This window comes from Artemia franciscana, unplaced genomic scaffold, assembly GCF_032884065.1.
Source record: "Artemia franciscana unplaced genomic scaffold, ASM3288406v1 PGA_scaffold_55, whole genome shotgun sequence".
NCBI classification, from domain to species: Eukaryota; Metazoa; Arthropoda; class Branchiopoda; order Anostraca; family Artemiidae; genus Artemia; species Artemia franciscana.
In genome coordinates, this window is record NW_027062695.1 from 754,872 (window position 1) to 776,379 (window position 21,508).

Here is a 21,508-nt window from a genome sequence, read left to right on the forward strand (position 1 = left end):
GCATGCAAAACTCGACCCGAATTAGCCCCACCACTTAATATGTTGTTGTATGTGTGGCAAAAGTATTTCCAGAAAAGCAGCTGAAATGCCTGGGTATCACTTACGGATGTAGCACAGAATAGTAAAACAGGGTGGCCGGCGGAGATTAAGGATATCTTAGATAAGTGTAAACTAGGAGAATGGTGGAATGAAGGAAACGGGATTATGGGTATGGAAGAAATAGTAATAAGGGAGGTACAAGAGAGGTTGAAGAGCCAAGAAATACAGATATGGTGGGCAAATATGGATCGTTCAGGGTCACTAAAATTGTATAGACAGATAAAGGGTAGTTTGGGGAGGAAGTATTTTGGAAGGCTGGGTTAAGTAGAGAGGATTTGAAGGCTTATTTGGATCGGAGGGGAAGTGGATTTTTGATCGGGGAGAAAAGAAAGTATCAAGGGAGAAAAGGGGAGAAGGTAGAATCTATTGCTTGTCCTATGTGTGGATCTCAGGATGAAAGTTTAATACATTTTTTGTGTGAATGTGTCGAATTGAATGAGTGGAGGCGAGAGATGTATGGTAAAGAAAAATTGAATGAGATATGGATGGTAGATAGAATGAAAGAGACAAATTTCTTGAGTATTAAAAGGATAGCAAGATTTGTAAGGATTGCAGCGGCACATCGGGAGCGTTTTCTTTAAATAGTATTAATTTAATTTAGTTAATTTGTTGTTTGCTTCTTGTTATGTAAATTTCCTATGGCCCACGGGCTTTTTCTGGAATAAATTATTATTATTATTATTATTATTATTATCATAACAAACACTAGAACTCTTTTAGTAGAAAATATATCTAATTCAATTAGACTCAGCTATGCCAAATTAGCTTCCTTTAAGTGTACGTTTAACAGAAAAGTACTATCTCGACTGTATTCAGCTGTCCCTCTGCCACACCTGTTGTATATCGCACCTCTATGGGAGTTGCTTTCAGCGACAGAAAAATTGAAGCTTCGTTCAGCTTATTGCAAGTACCTAAAATTTTTACTGCGTATGCCACTCCACGAAAGAAATACCTAATTGCTAAACCGTTATAATATGTATGATCTTTTGGATATGATCCCTGAGGTGGAAGAGTCAGCAAGGTCTAAGTCCCTTCGTAAACTGGCAAGTTTCTTACCTGTACATATTTTGTATGATTGCGATTTTTGAAGTTGAGTTGTATTTGAAGTCACATTATTATCTTTTATTTTTTTTTACTTTTTATGTTTTACTCACTATTTTATATATATATATATATATATAATATATATATATATATATATATATATATATATATATATATATACTACCACTACTACTACTACTACTACTACTACTACTGCTACTACTACTAACGATAATCCACCGCAGCACCAAGCTGCCTGAGGCCAACGCAGCTACTCTCGCTCCTCCTCCATCCCAGTCTATTCAAAGCCCCCTCTTAACACCCTCTCAGGAAGTTCTCATTTACTTTAGATATTTCTTTATGACATCTTCGCACCCAAGACGAGCACGACCCGAGCCCCGAGGCCCGCTGCTGCAAAGCCCCAGCACTAGGCATGCGGCAGGCTTCTATATATGGACTCTCATTGTGCTTGTTTTCTAACAGCAAACGTCATCCTCTTCTTGATGTCATGACGTCACCATAGGTTCGTTACAACCCCCCTGGGAAAAATGCGAATTCTTCCTTAAAATCTTAACCTATTTAGATCGTTTTTGTTGCCAGTCATACTTGCTTTCTCACTGTCGCTTGAAATTTTCGCTCTCGCTTATCTTCTAATATAATATTTCTTTGTTCTTGCTGTGGCATATCATTTAGCGGCATATTTCTTCGTCTTCACTTTCATTTCTAATTCCTTTTATTTCTTTTGTTTTTGACTCGTTTTAATTTTTGGTAATACAAGTACTCTGACTGTATATTTCTCTGTTCTTTATTTTTGTTTATCATTACTTTAGATTTTGTTTCAATTTTGTTTACCTTAGCTGCTCGGATTGGTCTTGTTAATTTTGTGCCTGTTTTCAAGTTGTTCTTGTGATTCCTCGGCACGATTTTTTTTTGGTAATTTCTCTTTGAACCGCAAGCCTGTTTTCACGTCGTTCTTGTGATTCCTCGGCATGCTTTCTTTTGGCATTATCTCTTTGAGCCGCAAGCCTGTTTTCACGTTGTTCTTGTGATTCCTCGGCATGATGTTTTTTGGTAATTTCTCTTTGAGCCTCAAGCCTTTTTTCACGTTGTTCTTGTGATTCCCCAGCACGCTTTCTTTTGGTATTATCTTTTTGAGCCACAAGCCTGTTTTCAAGTTGTTCTTGTGATTCCTCGGCACGATTTTTTTTGGTAATTTCTCTTTGAGACGCAAGCCTGTTTTCACGTTGTTCTTGTGATTCCTCGGCACGCTTTCTTTTCTTACTTTCTCTTTTAGCCGCAAGCCTTTGAGCCGCTTCCTCGGCTGTTTCTTCTGCCATTGTAGGATTTATACTAAAATTTCTCTTTTAATCGCCCCCTTATATACTTATAATGACGTCATATACAAAGCCTTATATTTGATAAGTTAAGAATTTACTTTACCATTGTTTCGTCCTGAGTTTTTTCTTATGCTTATTTTTTCAGAAATAAAACTCATTTTATTGTAGGCCCTTACGAAAAAAGATGAAGTCATATCTGGCCTGCATAATTGTCTTTGCATCTTTCTGTAGGTAAGTGGAATTTAATTCTCATTAAACCAAATTTAGAATTTTGCAAAGTCGCCTCGGCCCACTTTGATGGAAATAAAATGCACGTAGAACAAAAAGTCAGAGGAGCTGCGGTATAAATTTCATAGTTTACAAAGATTTAATGTAATTTTTATTTGTGGTTATTATGTTCGTTTCAACTTGGGGTCGATTGTTCATTTTGATTTCTGCTCGTTTTAGGTGTTTTTGTTCGTTAATAGTATATTTTATAGTAGGTTTTATATATTCAACCTGTCATTGTAAGGTTGACATGATTATTTGTTTTAGTTTCTGTTACTTTTCAGTTTCCTTTATTCATTCATAGTAATTTATATATATTTCAAGTCTCCAATTTATGTAACCTTATTTTTGTCCATTTTAGGCTTTAAGACTGCTTTTTAAGTGTGTGTTTGGGAATTTTTTTTTGAAATTAAAAAGAAAAGAAAGAATCCAGCAGTTTTCGTCAAACGGTTCGTCGTGACGTAAGTGTAAGTAAAGAAAAACTCTGGCTAAGGGTAATCAAAACCCTTTAAAAAGGGGAAAATAACACATCAAACCAAATGACTTGTTATAATGATCCTAAATGTATATCAATCAGTAAGTTTAAAAGTACTCACCGAAAGTTACGAGCCTAAGAAAATTTAAATGATCTTCAAATAAGGAAGAACCGTCGAAAAGGAAACCGATCTAGACGAAAATTACACCGTTAAATTCAACGTATTGGCGTAACAATACAGTGAAATCACAACATTAAAACGTACATCTGACCCAAAGTTGTCAAAAACTTACCTAGCGTGTTATAATGAGCGATGACAAATCTTCTTAAACTTGGTGAAATCTTTTGGGAGCATTAAATTCGAATATGCCTCAAGATTTTAGAAAAAAATAAACCATCATTGAAAAGAGATCTCCCCGGAAATAACTTTAGAGATAACTTGGACTCATCAGAGCTCTATTCATCCAGCTACTATTTTTGCATTCGCTGAACAGGAAAAAGGGGAGAAGATAAGCTTCACAGTTAGAGGGTGACACTTTTCTAAAACGGAAAGTGCCGGTTGATTCTCTCTCGAAAAAAAATCATTGTTTTAGATCCACTTCAGTAGAATTAGATATTTTAATACAGTTGGCGAAATCATTGAAAAGTAAAAAAAAAAACAGAAGAAATTTTGAGTGTTTTCTATGTCGAAATTGTTCATAAGAACCAAATTAGCTAGACAAATAATTTAGCCCTCTCCTTTCACATTTTTCAATTCAGAGGCTTTTCAATTCAGAAGCAATTCTCAATTCAAAGGCTTTTCAGATTTTTTTTTTTAAATCCGATTTAATTATAAACGCAAAAAAGGTGCTATTTGAATTTTTTGCCCCCTCCCAATCCATAATGTTTTCGGACTTCATTAGGTTCGTCATATTTGGATTGAAGTCTGCGAACTAAGATTAAAATATCGGAGGCTACAGTGGTGAAAGTGTTCAAGTACGGTTCTTAAGTGCCGGTGCACCGAAAGACGGAGGAAGATTTGCTAGATATTTTCCAGAGAAACTACCTACGCATCGTTTTGGGTGTCCGACTGACTGGTCGGATCCCAAACAGTAAGATATACTACTAGTGTTGATCTATCCCGCTTTCAAGGGCGAAAAGGCAATTTAATGAAAAAAGGTTGAGATTGCTAAGACACGTTTTGCGGATGATGGATGACAGATTACCAAAGATAGTCCTTGTTGGCTAACTGTCTATGACCAACGAAAAGCAAGTCAGCCCCGAAGGGGGTGGGAAAATGAACGTAATAAAAGATTCAAGGAAAATTGGAACTTCGTAAGACGGTGTAAGGAGGGAGGCTTTTAATACATTGGGATGGAGGAGGAGCTTGAGCAGCTGTGTTGGCCTCAGGCAGCTTAATGCTGCAGTAAGTTTTAGCAGTCAGTTAGTAGCTCTTAAGCGCTGGCGCTCCGAACGACGGAAGAGGATTTGCTAGATGTTTTCCAGAGAAATTGCCTACGCATGGTTTTCGATATCCGACTGACTGGCCGTATCCCAAACAGCAAGATGCACTGCAAATGTGGGTCCTTCCCAATTTCTAGGGCTAAAATGAGAGAAAGGTTGAGATGGCTAGGACACGCTCTACGGATGACGGATGACAGATTACTAAAGATAGTCCTTGTTGGCCAATCGTCTAGGCCCAAACGAAAAGCAAGTCAGCTTCAAATGGGGTGGTAAAATGTACGTAAGGAAAGATTTGAGGAAAATTAGAACTTCGTGAAAGGGTATAAAGAGGGAGGCTTTTAGCTCATTGGGAGGGAGGAAGAGCGTGCGCAGCTATATTGGTCTCAGGCGGGTTGCTGCTGCTGTGAGTTTTAGTAGTTAGTTAGTAGTTTATGCCACTTGGTCCATTGTTTTATAGTCGATTGATTGACAATTTTCGATACTATACACGTGCAGACTATTTGTAACTTTGTTGAACAGTCTTATAATGTCTTAAAAGTTTGATTTGCTTTATTTCTTTGTTTTTTAGTATTACATGGTTAGAAACTAATTTTTGCTTAGTTAACATTTGTCTTTAAAATTCCAAATGCTAGTACTGATTGCGAAAAATAACAGTTAAGGGACATTAGCTATGTTCGATAACCTCATTTATAAATTTTATTTTCTGTTTTGTTTTCATGGATGAGTTTTGTCACAAGGTTTGAACTCTTGTGAAAAGTTTGGAATTCATTGGATAATGCAAAATGGATTGAAATAATTGTATTAAGAATCATTAAAACATTGCTTTCAAGCTTTTAACAAGGATAATCAAAGCTTATTTAACTTCGAATCACAGAATTTGCAATAAAAAACAAACTAGAGATCCCTCACCGCACCTTTATTGTTTTTAGTGTCAGCCTAGGAAAGACTGGAAAGATAAACTACAGAGAGAGGGAGAAGCAGGTGTTGGACAGCATTCTCAATAAAGAAAATTATGACCGCCGTATTCGACCTGGTGGAATCAATGGAACAGGTAATTTTATGGTTTTAATGAATTCAATGGCATGAAGAGCAGGATTAAAAAAAGACGCTTCGAATTCCAAAGCTTCTACAAAATAAGAAAAAAAGCTTCTCAGTAGGGCAAGGTCAGGTCATCACGCTCATTATAACAGAAATGAAATTCAGAAAATGAATTTATAAAAATTTAACCGTTTTTACTAAAATGTAAAGTTACTTTTAAATTCGAATTTTAGAATTGACGGTAAGTGTAGCACCGAAAAACACACAATTTATGGCATTCTCGGTTTTTTGTTGCTTCTTTAGTCACTGGTTAGCTTGAAATGTACAGGAAGAGTAAACAGGGCAGGTAAACGTACCGGAAGATTAAACAGACTAGCTTCACAGACAATTTGTTTGATTTCTAGGCCATTCTAATGAATAATGAGCCGTGACCAAGGAATTCAATTAAGCAATTGAAGTCAAACGAAAAATAAATAATAATACATCCCTAAATAGGACTTGGGCGAGTACACACTTAAATCTATGGGTACAAAATTAATTCTTGAAAATAATTTAATATATAATAAATAAAATAGGAGTCAATCAAAATAAACTGCTCTCAAAATAAATAGAAGATTAGCAGTAAAAAAAATTAAATATCGCAGTAAGAAATTGTTCCAATTTCTAATAAGTCTATATAACTTGAATGAATAACTCTTTTCTTTTGGCTGTCTTGCTTGAACCTATGTAAGGCGAGGAAGCCTAGACTCATAAAAAGGATGGTTTTAGTTCATAATCTGTTTTATTGATGTAGTGTTTCGAGTCAGTTTGTTTCCTTTGTATTTGCTGTATCTTATATTTTGCTGATGACGGCGGTTGAATATATAGCCGAAATATTTACATTGATTGAATTATCGTCACAAGTTATTGATGGTTAAGCAGATATCTCACTTAAATGTTTTGTAAGCCTCAAAAGCCATCCAATCAGATGATTTGTCTTCCTAAGGATGACGGTATCCGATGATATTACACGGGCAGAGCGTTATCCAATCAAGGTGTAGACGGAGTGCTATCCAGCCCAATGGCATTGCACGACACTGCGTGGGTGATCGATTTTCGTTAGATACCGAATGTAATTGAGCAATACTTCAGCCCAAGTATTTTGCTTGATGTGATATATCAGGGGAAATCGAATGGATAATCTGTGCAACCATGTTATCCGCTGTCTTCACAAACTTTCTCATTATCTACTCTTGTTTTGAACGATAGAAAGGCAGTGTGGTCTTCGTCACTATTTACTACTGCCTCGGTTGAGACTAAAACTAAGGCTAAGGGTATTAAGGTGAAAATTTCACGAAATGGAGGAGGAAGCTGATTAAAATATACTATATGCTCTGGGTAGTATAAAGGGCGTATCAGCAGTACCTTAGGAATGGCTTAGAGTATTCAGTTGGAATTTCCTGGGCATAATGGGGGGGGGTATTCAACAGAGCAAAAGGTAACATGTCCATACTACTACTACTGCTAATATTCCTACTACTACAATTACTAGTACTACTACTAATACTACTGCTACTTCTATGACTGCTGTCATTATTACTACTGAGGCTAAGAGTGTGAAGGTAAAAATCCCAGGGAATATTGAGGGGAAGTGAAAATAAATCATAACACACTGTGTGCATGCAGGCTGTCGAAAGGGTGCATCAGCAATGTCTGAGAAACTGATTAGGATTTTGAGTTGCAACTTTCAGTGTATGTTGAAGGGGGGGGGTTAAAAATCAATAAATGGGATATATACACACTGCTACTAACATTACTACCACTACTACTATAACTATTGCTACTACTAACACTAAAAGCTTATACTGAAGCTGAAAGTATTATTGCTACTGCAAAAACTAATAAAAAATAATAGGTTTTCTTTATTTCAACTTTAAAAGGCCCAAAATTATTAAGATTTTCAGAAATGAACATAGGCATATATCAATCTACATTAAACTGTCAATGAAACTGGCAATCTTTTTCAGTAGTCTTGGTTATAATGGTGATTTCTATTCTTTTTTTATGATATGAGAAATAAAAACATACACCTCAAAATCATAATTCTTTTCAATAAAGTGAACATTAATTTTTGGTTTCTAGGGGGTAGGGTCCTCTTAGTTTCTGTTCGTTTTGTCTTCAACTTGGTTTCTGGTTATAATTTCTGTTCGTTTTATGTTTAATTTGTTTGCTGCTGATTTATGGTAGTTTTGCGATTGAAAAATTTTTGACTTTCTTTCTGCTCATCTTTGGTTTAATGTAGCTCACTACTGGTTTTCGAAAAAATTCCTTTTGCGAAAGAGAAAAAAGTATCTTAGGGAACATAAAAAAAGATAAAAAATGTTGAAAAAAAGACATTAAAATCTTAGTTTATTCCCAATTCTATGTTGCATGTAATACGCGTATCCTTGCTATCTTTCTAGAAAGTCATTAGCTGCTTCATGCTAATGTTATATTTTCGAAATGAACTGACAGTTTTTCAAATGGAAGCAAAACTCATAAGCAAAGTAGCGAAGGGAGGGTAAGTAAAAGACGGTTCAAAGGAACAACATGACCGAAGGATACATACACTCGAGAGTTGAAAGAGATTCTAACTCAACTTTGACAAGATGTCACCAGTTCTCTGTCAAATGGTCTATCAGGCAGGAAAATTTATATCTAAGCACCTATGACTGACACGAGTTAGCTCTATGATCTCAACACTTTGACTAAGCAAAAAATAAAATCTAACCAGAATATTGTAAGATTAGAGAAGTAAAATCTTAGCAGATTGATTAGCCAAAAAATGGGACTAGTTTTGAAATGGAACTAATTTCTTTATGTCTTAGCTTATCACTGACAGATGCTGCGAATAATGCAAACCCTCGTAAATCATTTCTAGGAAGTAAAACCATGGATCCGTTGTTCCCACTAGAATAGAAAAGACTATTCTTAGGTGTCAGATATACAATCTTTCAAAGCAAAATATACAGAATGCAAGATTAATTAAAGTTTCTCTTATGAGGTGTATGTTGAGCTTCGTTTGTATTTAAGGCTATTAAAAAGGTTGTTTGTAATTTATAACTATTCAAGCTTTTTAAGCAAAGTGATTATCGCAGCCTCTCTCTACTACAAGTCTGAATGATTTGTTGAAATATCAAACAGTTCGTGATATCGAACTGTAAGTATAGAGCTCAATAATAACCGAAACTCTAAAAACGGAATTTTTATACCAATATTGAAAGAATTTAATTTTTATGCTGATTTTAAATTTATATGCTTCATTAAGTTCAGTCTTACCCATAAAGGGTTATGAGCCTGAGAAAACTCGCCTGATTTTTGGAAAAAAGGGGAAGAACCCCTTAAAATTCTTGGACTCTTAATGAAATAACACCATCAGATTCAGAAGATCATAGAACCCTACTGTACAAGTTTTAAGGTCAAATCTCCAAAAAGGTGGAATTTTATATTTTTTGCCAGAAGATGGATCACGGATGCGTGTTTTTTTTCACACAGGTGATCGTATCATCCCAGCGGGCATAGAACATCGAAAGAGGGCTTATTATAACAAAAATTAAAAGTCTTAGTGCTCTTTTGAAGTGAAAAACATTTGGAGGGCAACTAGACCCCCTCTCACAACATATTTTCCACAAAATCGTCTGATCAAAATTCTGAGACTTCTATACTGTTCAGCATAGCTGAAAGGTCTAATGCATCATCCCTCCCCCAGCACCTGGAAAAAGGTCTTTAAGTGTAAAATTTGTCCATTGTTTACGTATAGTATTTGTTTTTGCAAAGTAAGCATATATATTTCCGGGTGGAGAGGGGAGGATGAATTTTTTGTTGAGGGGGATTTCGCACTGGCAGAAGTTTTCAGGGGGAGAATTTTTCAGTGAAAATTGTAATGGGGGAACTGCCAGAATTCGTTTACTATTTTCTTTATATATCTTATTTTCTCCTTCAATTTTAACCGACTCAATTTTATACGTAGAGGTGTTAAGGGTAAATATCTGAGGTAAATTTTCACAGGATTGAATTGTTGAGAGGATATCTCCGTGGGGAGGGAGATTTTTCCTTGGAGTTGGAGCCACATTTTCTGGCGTATTTAAAAAAAAACGATAAGGAAATAAAAAAAAAGTTTTTTCAACTGAAAGTAAGGAGTAACATTATAACTTAAAACGAACTGAAATTATTAAGTATATGAGGCGGTTTCCCCCTCCTCAAAACCTTGCTCTTTACACCAAAACTTAAATTTTATCCCAATTCTTTAAAAATGACTCATGAAACACGAGGGTCGTTTAATTAGAACAAGAAGTAACTTTTTTAAAAGTGCTGAAAAACTGTGGCGTAAAGAGTGAGGTGTTTAAAAGGGGGCAACCCGTTCATGTACATAATAATTTCTGTTCTTTTTGAGTTTTAATGCTGCTCCTTATTTTCAGTTGAAAAAACTTGTCTTTTTTATTTAATCCCAGAAGAAATGGATGATTAGGTGGGCCACTTAAGAAGTTGCGGAGATTCAATACATAGTGGAACACTTCTTGCATCATCAATTGTTGCAATGCAGAATTTTAAGAGTGTGGCAATTTTTTCTTTACTTTAACAAAGGCCTGACGATTGAGGATTGAGGGGGGAGGGTAGTGGCAAAACTATAAGGGGGTAAATATAGATCACAACCTTTTTTATTTAAAATTCAGACTTTAAATTCCCCTTCTTCAATCAATGATAATTTTACATAATAATTTCTGTTCGTTTTGAGTTTTAATGCTGCTCCTTACTTTCAGTTGAAAAAACTTGTCTTTTTTATTTAATCCCAGAAGAAATGGATGCTTAGGTGGGCCACTTAAGAAGTTGCGGAGATTCAATACATAGTGGAACACTTCTTGCATTATCAATTGTTGCAATGCAGAGTTTTAAGAGTGTGGCAATTTTTTTATTTACTTTAACAAAGGCCTGACGATTGAGGATTGAGGGGGGGGGGTAGTGGCAAAACTATAGGGGGGTAAGCATAGATCATGACCTTTTTTTATTTAAAATTCAGACTTTAAATTCAATCTCTTTAATCAATGCGTTGCTTTATTTCAGACTTTTCAGTCTTTTGTTTTGAGCTGAATACAACTATAGTGTTTGGACCCGGCACATAGTATTATTTTCCAGTTTTTTATAGTCTGTACATTGCCTGGATGTGTTCAGTGTCGTGTTGAAACGGGAATAGACTGTTGAATATGATTTGTTAGGAAAATATAGTCTACGAGAACCCTGGGGGTTTGAAAAGGACAGATGGGGCCTATAAGCAGCTTTTGAAGGACCCATATAGTAAGGTTTGAAGTTAAGAACTACTGTGCATTTCTACTCTTATGAAGGGTAGAATTTGTTTCAGCGAAGGTCCTATCCTTACTAGGACCTAGGAAGGGCATGCAGGATAAATACATTTAAGTCATTAAAGTATGTGCGAGAATAGCATTACTATGATTAAGGTAAGAAATGAGGTTAGTAGCTCTTTTCGTACAGAATCAGAAGTTAACCAGTATTGTGTTCTTTTCGGATTTATAGGGTTTATTTTGTCCTAAGGAACACGGCAAAGGCTAAGCAGAAGCATGAACTCAAATGGGAAATAGAAGTCTCCTAGAATTAGAATATGCCGAGGTTTTGAGCATTCTAAATGAAAGTTTTAGTAAAATAAATGCTTTTTTGCTGTTTTGAGAGGTCAGGTTGCAATAACGACTGCAAAATTAATGTTAAAAACATTATGTCGCTTTGACTGGGAATAAGTGAAGGTGAAGAGGTGATGTTGTGCAACAAGAACATCGATCAAGTGGATAGTTTCACTCACCTAGGTAGCATTATTAGTAAAGATGGTGTATATAGCGAAGATATTAAAAGTAGAATAACCAAGGTTTCGAGTTCGCTTTCTGTATAGTTGAAAAGTTTTGGAGAATTCATAGAATAGAAACTTGGAATTGTAATTTGAACTGTAACTCTGAAAGTGGAACAGCTTTAACTTTGAATGCGAAGCCCAACCATTTCAGTTGCAAGTTCTGCAGCTAGAATTTCAATTATAAGCCAAAGAAGAGGGCAAGAGGATTCGTGCGTTCTGTTCTTTGCCTACAATTGCTGTTAATATGTGTAATACATTGCGCTATTATTAATGCTTTGTAGTAGTGTGCTATTGACAAATCATGGTGCACAGATGGAGGTATACTAATGGAGCTACTAGTCCCTCAAGACGTCATTACGTGCTCAGGCACAACACTATAGCACACCTGTAACGGTATAGTACACCTACGTAATGAGAAATATTTTTTATAAGATGCAGCTGTCTCTTACGTCATAGAGAATGTTTACTTTGTTTTTTATGTGAAAGGGTTTGTTTACTTTTGGTTTTTGTATAATATAGAATGTTTTCTAAGAGATACAGGGGCTTGTTGTGAAATGGGACACTTTAAAGTCTGCTAGTCAAGCGGGACATCCCTGGTTGTAACTAAGAGGAGCACACATGTGGGTGTTACATAGTGACAGTTCACATAATCTTATATGATGTGGTAGATTTATTTTGAATGATGTAACGATAGCGCACACGTGGGGCGTATGCGTATTACAAAACACTTTAAGATATTTTTTCTTCAACATTTCATTTTCTTTCATGATGTTTTTTCTAAGAAAAATTTTATAATCTAAAGATTTTGCCCAAATTAGGATTCGAATATAAGACCAGAATTTCCGCAATGACCAGACATGAGCCTTAACCATCTAGACCTGTGAACTATTCATAATACTTCGATTCGGGTATTACGTTGTACATAATATCCTATTACACGCAAGGAGAATCCCCATTTTTTGCTTACTAGAACGGTTAACAGGCTCGTATATTTCCAATCATTTCCACACGAGAGCACAAGCATCTCAATGCTATTGATTTTTGGTGTATTGGACGCACCCATATGTTACGTTGTATTAGTGCTATGAAGTCACCTAGATGGGTTGAGTTAGCTATTCAATCAATGAAAGGTTACAACACTTTGCCTTTAGATATTTCACTGCGTAAATGATTGAGTATCGAAGCTCCGGGAACAGGTAATATAAAGAATTAAGGCTTTTTGCATACAGCTTTTATTAATAAAAAAATTTGAAAGCATTGTTAAAACACAGAAAAAAGCAATTAAGACACAATAAACGAACACAGAACGTGAAACAAACGATCAAAATAAGCTAAAGGAATCATGAATTAAAGAAAGATAAGAACCCTAGCTACCATTTCCAGAGAGTGGGTTGTTATTAGAGATAAATTTAAACCATATTAAGAGGTATTTCTGGGAGATCTTAATGAAATGCCACGTTTCTATTGCTCCATTAGACATACCTGCAAGAAAGAGAGACACTTTTTTGCATTCAATTATATCTGAGAGGTTTTAATGAAATACTACTTTTCTTTGAGCCAAGACTATGTATATTTCAAGCCATTGCGACAATATGTGGGTAGCAACCCTAAAAAGCAATTCCTGAGTGGGTAGGGTTTTATTACAGGTAAAGTTTTTTTTACGCTTTACTTCATGTTTTACACAGCTCCTATAAGCCAAAATAAAGAATTTTGCACTTTTTGCTTGAAGAAAGATCATGGATGCGTGCGTGCTGTGGGGCAGTCTTTTTGGCAAAAATAAATGTCTATGTTAGCCGTTTATTTTGTAGGATTACCTGCAAATTTTAAAAGCAAAAGCGCGAAATTTGGGATCTACTGCCTCTAAAAATCTAGGCTCAATATACGTACAGATTTTTGATAATTCTAAATCAATAAACTATCTCAGAATTTTCACACATAGGTTTTTCGTCATTTCTGGCTAGAATTTTCGTTTTGTACAATAAAATCACTGGAAACACCGTATTGCTGTGGTACAATCTTTTTGGCTAAAATAAATGTCTATGTTAACCGATGATTTTGTAGGGCCACCTGCACCTTTTAAAAACGAATGTGCTACCGTACCGTATTACTACCGAAACTCGAGGCTCAATATGCATAAAGATTTTCGAATCAATTGACTATCTAAGAATTTTCACACAATAGCTTGTTGCACTTCTTTTGCACACCAGCATGGCTGAAAACACCACTTTGCTGTGTGACACTCTTTTTGGCTAAAATAAATGTCTATGTTAACCGTTTATTTTGTAGGACTACCTGCACCTTCTAAAAATTTATTTGTCTCCGTAAAGCAATACTGTCTCTGAAACTCAAGGCTCAATATGCATATATTGTTTCCATTATTCTAAATCAATTATTTGTCTCAAACTTTCACGCAATAGCTTTTTTACCTCTTATTGGCTAGAATTTATGTTTTACATCGCAAAATGGATGAAAACACCACTTTACTCTTCTTTTTTGGCTAATATAAATCATTACTGCCTGGAAACTTGAGGCTCAATATACGCGTATTTTTTGATATTTCTGAATCAATTGACTATCTCAGAATTTTCATTGAATAGTATTTTTTTCTTCTTTCGGATATAATAGTTGATCTGTGTCGAAAAATGGAATGTGATTGGCTTATTATATAGGTCGTTGCTGTTTTTTTCTATTTTTGCGCTTTATTGTGTTTAATTATCTCTTTTTTAGTGTCATTTCACAGATTTCGTGGTTGTACACGTGAAATACCGGATTCCCGGTTAAGTCACTAGTAAAATATCTATATATCAAAAACTGGCTGAAAACATAATCTGTAGTGGGACAGCCTTTATGGCTAAAATAAATATATATTTTAACAGGTTATTTTGCAGGACTACCCGCGACTTTAAAAACGAATGTGCCACTTTGTATGTCCATCTTTGTGTCCATTCCTTCACTGTCCATCTTTGTGTGTTTTTGTATCTGACTTTATATGTTTGGGTGTGTTTTTTTCTCTCTCTCTCCGTGCCTGTGTGCTTGAGTGTGTCAATGCCTGTCTCCATGCCTCTATTAGTGCGTTTTTGTGTCTGAATCTGCATGTTGTTTTATATCTCTCTTACGGTGCCTCTGTGCATGACTGCGTGTTTGGCTGTCTCCGTGTCTATATTTGTGTGATTGAGTGTCTGACTCTATGTGTTTGTTTATTTTTTTTCTCTCTCTCTCTCTCCCTCTCTGTCTCTCATTGTGTTGGATTGTCTGTTTAATGTGTCTGAATCTGTGGGTTTTTTTTCTCTTTCTCACCGTCGCTGATTGTTTGACTGTGTATTTTTCAATCTCTGTGTCTATCTTTATGGGTTTGTGTGTCTAACTCTGTGTGTTTATGTGCGGGTTTTCGTCTCTCTATCGCCGTGCCTGTATGTTTTACTATGTGTTTGCCTGTCTCTGTATCTTTCTTTGCGTGTTTTCGTTTTTGACTCTGTGTCTATGTGTTTGTTTCTTATCTCTCTTTCTTATCTTGCGTGTGTCTTTGACCGTGTATTTACTTGTCTTTTTGTCTATTTTTGTGTTTTCCTTTGTCTGATTCTGTGTGTTTTTGTGTGTTATCCGTCTCTTTCATCTTGCTTGTGTGCTTGATTGTCTCTTTGTCTATCGTTGTGTGTTTTTGTGTCTAACTCCGGTGTGTTTGTTTGTGTTTTTGTCTCTCTCTCTCTGTCTCTGCCTGATTGTTTTAGTGTGTGTACATGTCACTATGTCTTTCCTTGTGTGTTCGTTTGTGTCTAACTATGTGCTTCTGTGTGTTTTTGTCTCTCTCTCACCGTGCCTGAGTGTTTGAGTGGGAGTTTACCTGTCTCTCTGTCTATCTTTGTAGGTTTGTTTGCCAATCTGTGACTTTATACGTGTGTTTCTTGTCTCTATCGGACCATGCATGTGTGTTTGACTGTTTTTTTGCTTATATCTGTGTTTATCTTTGTGTGATTTAGTGCCTGACTCTATGTTAATGTTTAGTTTTTGTCTCTTTCTCTGTGACAATGAGTTTCAGTGTGTTTTTGCCTGTATCAAGGTCTATCTTTGAGTGTTTGCGTTTCTGACTGTGCTTGTTTATGTGCTTGTTTTGTAACTATCTGTCACACTACCTGTGTGCTTTCATGTCTCTGTGTCTATCCTTTTGTTTTTCTGTGTCTGACTCTGTCAGATGTGTGTGCGTCTGTTTGTGGGTAGTGTAGGTGTGGTTTTAAGTGTGTTTGTTCACATGTGTTTGTGTTTTTTCTTGTTTATGTGTGTCTGTTAATGGGTGTGTAGGTGTAGGTGTAGGCGTTTTTGTGTGCGTATGTGTATGGTTTTGTTTGTGTGCTTGTGTGTGTGTTTGTGTTTTTTTTGTGTGTGTATGCGTTTGTGTTTTTGTGTGTGTTTGTGTGTGTGTGTGTGTGTGAGTTAGAGTGTGTTTGCGTGTGTATGTGCGTCTGTGTGTGTTTGTGTGTGAGTTAGAGTGTGTGTGCGTTTGTACGTGCGTGTGTGTGTGTGTGTGTATGAGCGTGTGTGTGTGTGCGTGGAACTTGGTACTTTTGTTATTTCTTCTTTCATTATTTTTAATGATTGCGTTTCTGACTGTGCTTGTTTATGTGCTTGTTTTGTAACTATCTGTCACACTACCTGTGTGTTTTCATGTCTCTGTGTCTATCCTTTTGTTTTTCTGTGTCTGACTCTGTCAGATGTGTGTGCGTGTGTTTGTGGGTAGTGTAGGTGTGGTTTTAAGTGTGTTTGTTTGTGTTTGTTCACATGTGTTTGTGTTTTTTCTTGTTTATGTGTGTCTGTTTATGGGTGTGTAGGTGTAGGTGTAGGCGTTTTTGTGTGTGTATGTGTATGCTTTTGTTTGTGTGCTTGTGTGTGTGTTTGTTTTTTTGTGCGTGTATGCGTTTGTGTTTTTGTGTGTGTTTGTGTGTGAGTGAGTTAGAGTGTGTTTGCGTGTGTATGTGCGTCTGTGTGTGTTTGTGTGTGAGATAGAGTGTGTGTGCATTTGTGCGTGCATGTGTGTGTGTGTATGAGCGTGTGTGTGTGTGTGCGTGGAACTTGGTACTTTTGTTATTTCTTCTTTCATTATTTTTACTTGGGGTCTCCCTTTAAAGTGATAGCTGTCTTTTAAGTTTCCGAATTCTGTGTGATTACTTGAGTCTGATCATATCGGGCAAAAAAACTAATCAAGTTTTTAAAACACTAATCAAGTATATAACAACCATGTTGGACGAAGATAGACCCACGATTGCACAAAGCCTCCATACATACTGGATATCCCAGGGACCTCTTGTTGCTTAGTTCTAAGCCGGGTTAAGCACTTAGTTCAAAGTATAGCCACTTTTCTGCATTGGTTTCAGGTCCTTTGCTTTTCATAAGGCCAAAATAATTTCAAAGATTCAAATAATATCGAAATATGCAACCTGGCTAAAAAGTTAAAAAACAAGTATTGTATGGACAGACTAACAAATTGTGATATTTTGTAACTGCAATTATTAGGCGTTTCAGAAACGCATGTCCCAGGAATAGGACACTTGAAATTAGGTGACATAGAATTCATTTACTCAGGCAGTAGGGTCGGAGACATAGGCAAGGAGTAGGGCTCATGATGAATAAGGAAGCTGTTAAGTTTGGAACAGGTTGGGAAGGTATTGATTATAGAATGTGTGTTGCTCATTTTACGACGAAAAATGCAAGGTATCAGCTATTGTTGTAATATGCCCCCGTTGAACCGACTGATGTAAATAGTAGTGATTCAGCTATGGACTGCTGCAATTCCATAGGTAAAACAATCTGCCTATAACCAATAAAGTATCTGGTCATAAAATGGCCCATAATTTTAAACGGTGCTCACATGATGGTAAGACGTTCAACCTTGTTATATTATTAAATAAAAAAAACAAGTTTTTTTTAACGAAAAGTAAGGAGCGACATTAAAACTTAAAACAAACAGAAATTACTTCGTATATGAAAGGGGCTGCTTCCTCATCAACGCCCCGCTCTTTACGCTAAAGTTTGACTCTTTCTCTTAACTCTACTTTTTAAAACAGTAAAAAACTTTAGCGTAAAGAGCGGGGCGTTGATGAGGAAGCAGCCACTTTCATATAGGAAGTAATTTCTGTTCGTTTTAAGATTTAATGTCGCGCCTTACTTTTCGTTAAATTAAAACTTTTTTTTATTAGATTTCTAAGCGTTTTGAATCAAAGCATGTTTTGATTTTGGCTCTTCGAAGATGAATAATTAAAACGAAATTTGCATATTTATTTTTTTTTAGCTAAATGGCTTTCTCATAGTTTTGAGTGAATGATTTTGAGAGAAAAAGGAGCGGGGGAGGAGGCCTAGTTGCCCTCCAATTTTTTTTTACTTAAAAAGGCAACTAGAACTTTTAATTTTTTACGAATGTTTTTATTGGTAAAAGATATACGTAACTTACAAATTAGCTTACGTAAAGAACTTCTGTATTCTCATGTTTTTATTACGTATATGAAGAGGTTCACCCCCTCGCTCTTTGCACGAAAGCTTAAATGTTGTCCCAATTTCTTAAGAATGACCCCTGAATCACAAAAGCCGTAGATAAATAGTTGAAATTACTAAAAATACTTTAGCGTTAAGAGCGAGGTATTAGGAGGAGGTGACCCCATCGTATGCGTAATAATTTCTGTTCGTTTTAAGTTTTAATGCTTCTCCTTACTTTCAGTTGAAAAAAACTTTTTCATATTTATTTTTTCATTGATTTTTTTTAAATAATGCTAGAAAATCCTGCACTCCCTTCATGAAAATTTTCTTCCCCATGAAAAATTCCTCCAAGGAAAGTTCCCCCAGCATATCCCCCTCTTATCATCCCCCCCGCAACCTGAAAATCCCCCTGAAAACGTCCGTACACTTCCAAATAACCATCACTATATGTAAGCACTGGTCAAAGTTTGTAACTTGTGGCCCCTCCCACGGGGACTGAGGGGGAGTAAGTCGTCCCCAAAGACATAGTTATAAGGTTTTTTGACTACGTTGAATAGAATGGCTATCTCAGAATTTTTGCTTTGGTGACTTTGGGAAAATAATTAGCCTGGGAGGGGGCCTAGGTGCCCTCCAATTTGTTTGGTCACTTAAAAAGGGCACTAGAACTTTTCATTTCCATTAGAATGAGCCCTCTCGCAACATTCTAGGATCACTGGGTCGATACGAACACCCCTGAAAAAAAAACAACAAAAACAAATAAACACGCCTCCGTGATCTGCCTTCTGGCAAAAAAAAATACAAAATTCCACATTTTTGTACATAGGAGCTTGAAACTTCTACAATAAGGTTCTCTGATACGCTGAATCTCATGGTGTGATTCTCGTTAAGATTCTATTACTTTTAGCGGTTGTTTTCCCTTATTTTCTAAAATAAGCCAAATTTTCTCAGGCTCGTAACTTTTGATGGGTAAGACTAAACTTGATTAAACCTATATATTTAAAATATGTATAAAATTATATATATAAATATATATTTAAATATATATTTAAAATATATATTTATATATCTTTTGATGTAGCTATTGGTATCAAAATTCTATTTTTTAGAGTTTTGGTGACTATTGAGCCGGGTCGCTCCTTATTACAGTTCGTTACCACGAACTGTTTGATTGTAAAACAAAGACTGTGGGGATTGATATAGGATACTAGGGTATACAAGTGCCCTTATTGACGATAAAAGTAAAAATCATTATCTAATAATGTGTCGGATTAACCTAAAGCTTAAACTTAGGAGGAGTAACTACCTTTTGGGAGGCCATGACGTTGGTAAAATTCAGGATGAGCAGTTGAGAGGAACCTTCAAGGCATAGATGAATAATAAACTGCAGAGCCTCATGAGGAGTTAAGCAGGGTTGAGCTGTATCCTAATTTGTATGAATCATTTTGATGAGCTTTGTCCTAAGGAACACGACAAATGCTTTGTGAGAGGATGGAAGACAGTAAAACTTTCTTATTCTTTGATTATATTGACGATTTAAATGTCCTAAGCCAAAATGTTAGCAAAATGAATGGATTTTTGGAGGTTTTGACTGTTCAGGATGTAAGAATAGCTTTTACAATTAATACTCAGAAGACTAAATCGCTTAAACTGGGAATAGGTGAAGGTGAAGAGGTGATGTTGGGTAACCAGAAGATCAGTCGAGTGAATAGTTTCTTGTACTTACGTAGCATTATCCGTAAAGATGCTGGTTACAAAGAAGATGTTAAAAATAGAATAGCCATGGCATAGGGTGTTTCTTCATAGTTGACAAAAAAAAAATGGAAGAATAGAAAAAAAAGTCTGTGAAACAAGATTAGAATATTTGAAATTACACTGATGATAGTGGTCAAGTTTGGCCCTGAAACATGGATGCTCTGAATCACGAAGAAGGATTTGTTAGATGTTTTACAGACGAATTATCTACAAATTCCTTTGTGCACCCGTCTGACAGACCTATTTCAAACAGTAAGCTGCACAAAAAATTAGGTTCTTTCCCGCCTTCTAGGGTTATAACGAAAGAAAGGTTGAAATGACCAGGATACATTCTGCAGATTAAGGATGACATATCGCCAAAGATCGTCTTCTTCAGTTAACCATATAGGACCATACCAACATTAAGTAGTCCCTGAATGAGATGGGAGGAAGTTGTAAGGAATTAGGATTTCTGGGTACAAAGCAAGAGGCTTTGAACAGATTGAGATGGAGTAGGACGAGTGTGCGCAGCTGTGCTGGCCTCAGGCAATTTGGCGCTACTGTGAGTTTTTAGTAGTAGTAGCAGTAATATTAGTGATAGTAATAGTAGTAGTAGCAGTAGTAGTAGTAGTAGTTTTATTTCTAGATGGCTGAATGTTTTTTAAATACTTCAAAAAGAACTTCCTTCGCCCCTTGATCTGCTCTCAAGTACCAATAGAATTTTCTTTGAAAGTTCCTTTTAAATTAATAGTTTGAGATTCTTAAGATACTCCTATCATTTTTCAGTGTGCAGTGGATGATTGATTTCTTAGATTTCTATTTAGAAAAGAATAATTATCCAAATGGCTAGAAATCACTAAGGAAATACTGTTTGAACAAAGGGACTTAGCCAGATTGACATTCAGGAGGGGAGGATGCTTGACATATCAATATTCAGGATTCCATTTCTCAAAATTAAACTGTGTTTTATAAGAACTAATTTTCTTGAATGTTTTACTACTCTAGAAATTTAATTTTGTGTTAGGAAGTACTAACTCTCCTGCGCTAAAAGTATCTGTCAGTTTAAAAAGAACTCAAGCATAATACCGTCACGTAATTCATATAAGGATCTCCAAATCTAAGCAACGATGTTTGAAAATTTACTTTTGGACGTGATTTTATAGATTAACTTCAATAAAAGTTTTCCAAAAAAAACATTTTCAAGGAGAATCACAGAGTCATGTTAAAACCTAATAGTAGTGAACATCTAGTCATCTATTAATTCGAGTTTAAAACAAGCAGAAAGTAATATCGAGGAATCAAACAACACAAAAGGAACAGAAATTAGAAAAAATTACTCCGTCGAACAAAAAGATAACAGATACAGCTATCGACGAGTAGATAAACCTCAAAACGATTAAAAACTAGAATAAACATTCCATTCAAGCCTAAAAAGAACGGTAATTACCTCTAATTAATTTTGTCCTCATTTCTTAAGAGGAGTGGAGAGGGGTCTGACTTAAAATTAAAATTTTGTTGTAAACTGTCGTTCACTTCACCCCGTAACTTACGATTCCAAGCTTTCATCTGTTAAGAAAATTAAGTTTAATGACACTTTTTTGGGCTCCATTTTCAGGCAAACCCATTTTTTTTAAAGAGAGAGAGAGAATATAAAAAAAGCGAAAAATTTGCCAAAAACCTTGTGGCTTGTGCGACCATTCTCGAAACTACAAAACAAATTGCTTATCAATGTATTTCTCT

At 35.8% G+C, this 21,508-nt stretch overlaps 1 protein-coding gene across 4 annotated transcripts in view; it reads left to right on the top strand.

Annotated features, from left to right (window-relative positions):
- LOC136042011 (glutamate-gated chloride channel-like) overlaps positions 1–21,508 on the top strand; it is a 261,734-nt gene that overhangs the window by 20,306 nt on the left and 219,920 nt on the right. For 3 of the 4 annotated variants that reach the window (XM_065726850.1, XM_065726852.1, XM_065726851.1), the window contains exons 2-3: positions 2,649–2,711; positions 5,595–5,716. The exons of the other annotated variant lie outside the window; for it this stretch is intronic. In XM_065726850.1, coding sequence (XP_065582922.1) covers positions 2,665–2,711; positions 5,595–5,716 — 169 coding nt within the window. In that variant the 5' untranslated portion in view covers positions 2,649–2,664. The remainder of the gene's footprint in view (positions 1–2,648; positions 2,712–5,594; positions 5,717–21,508) is intronic. 4 annotated transcript variants of the gene reach the window in all.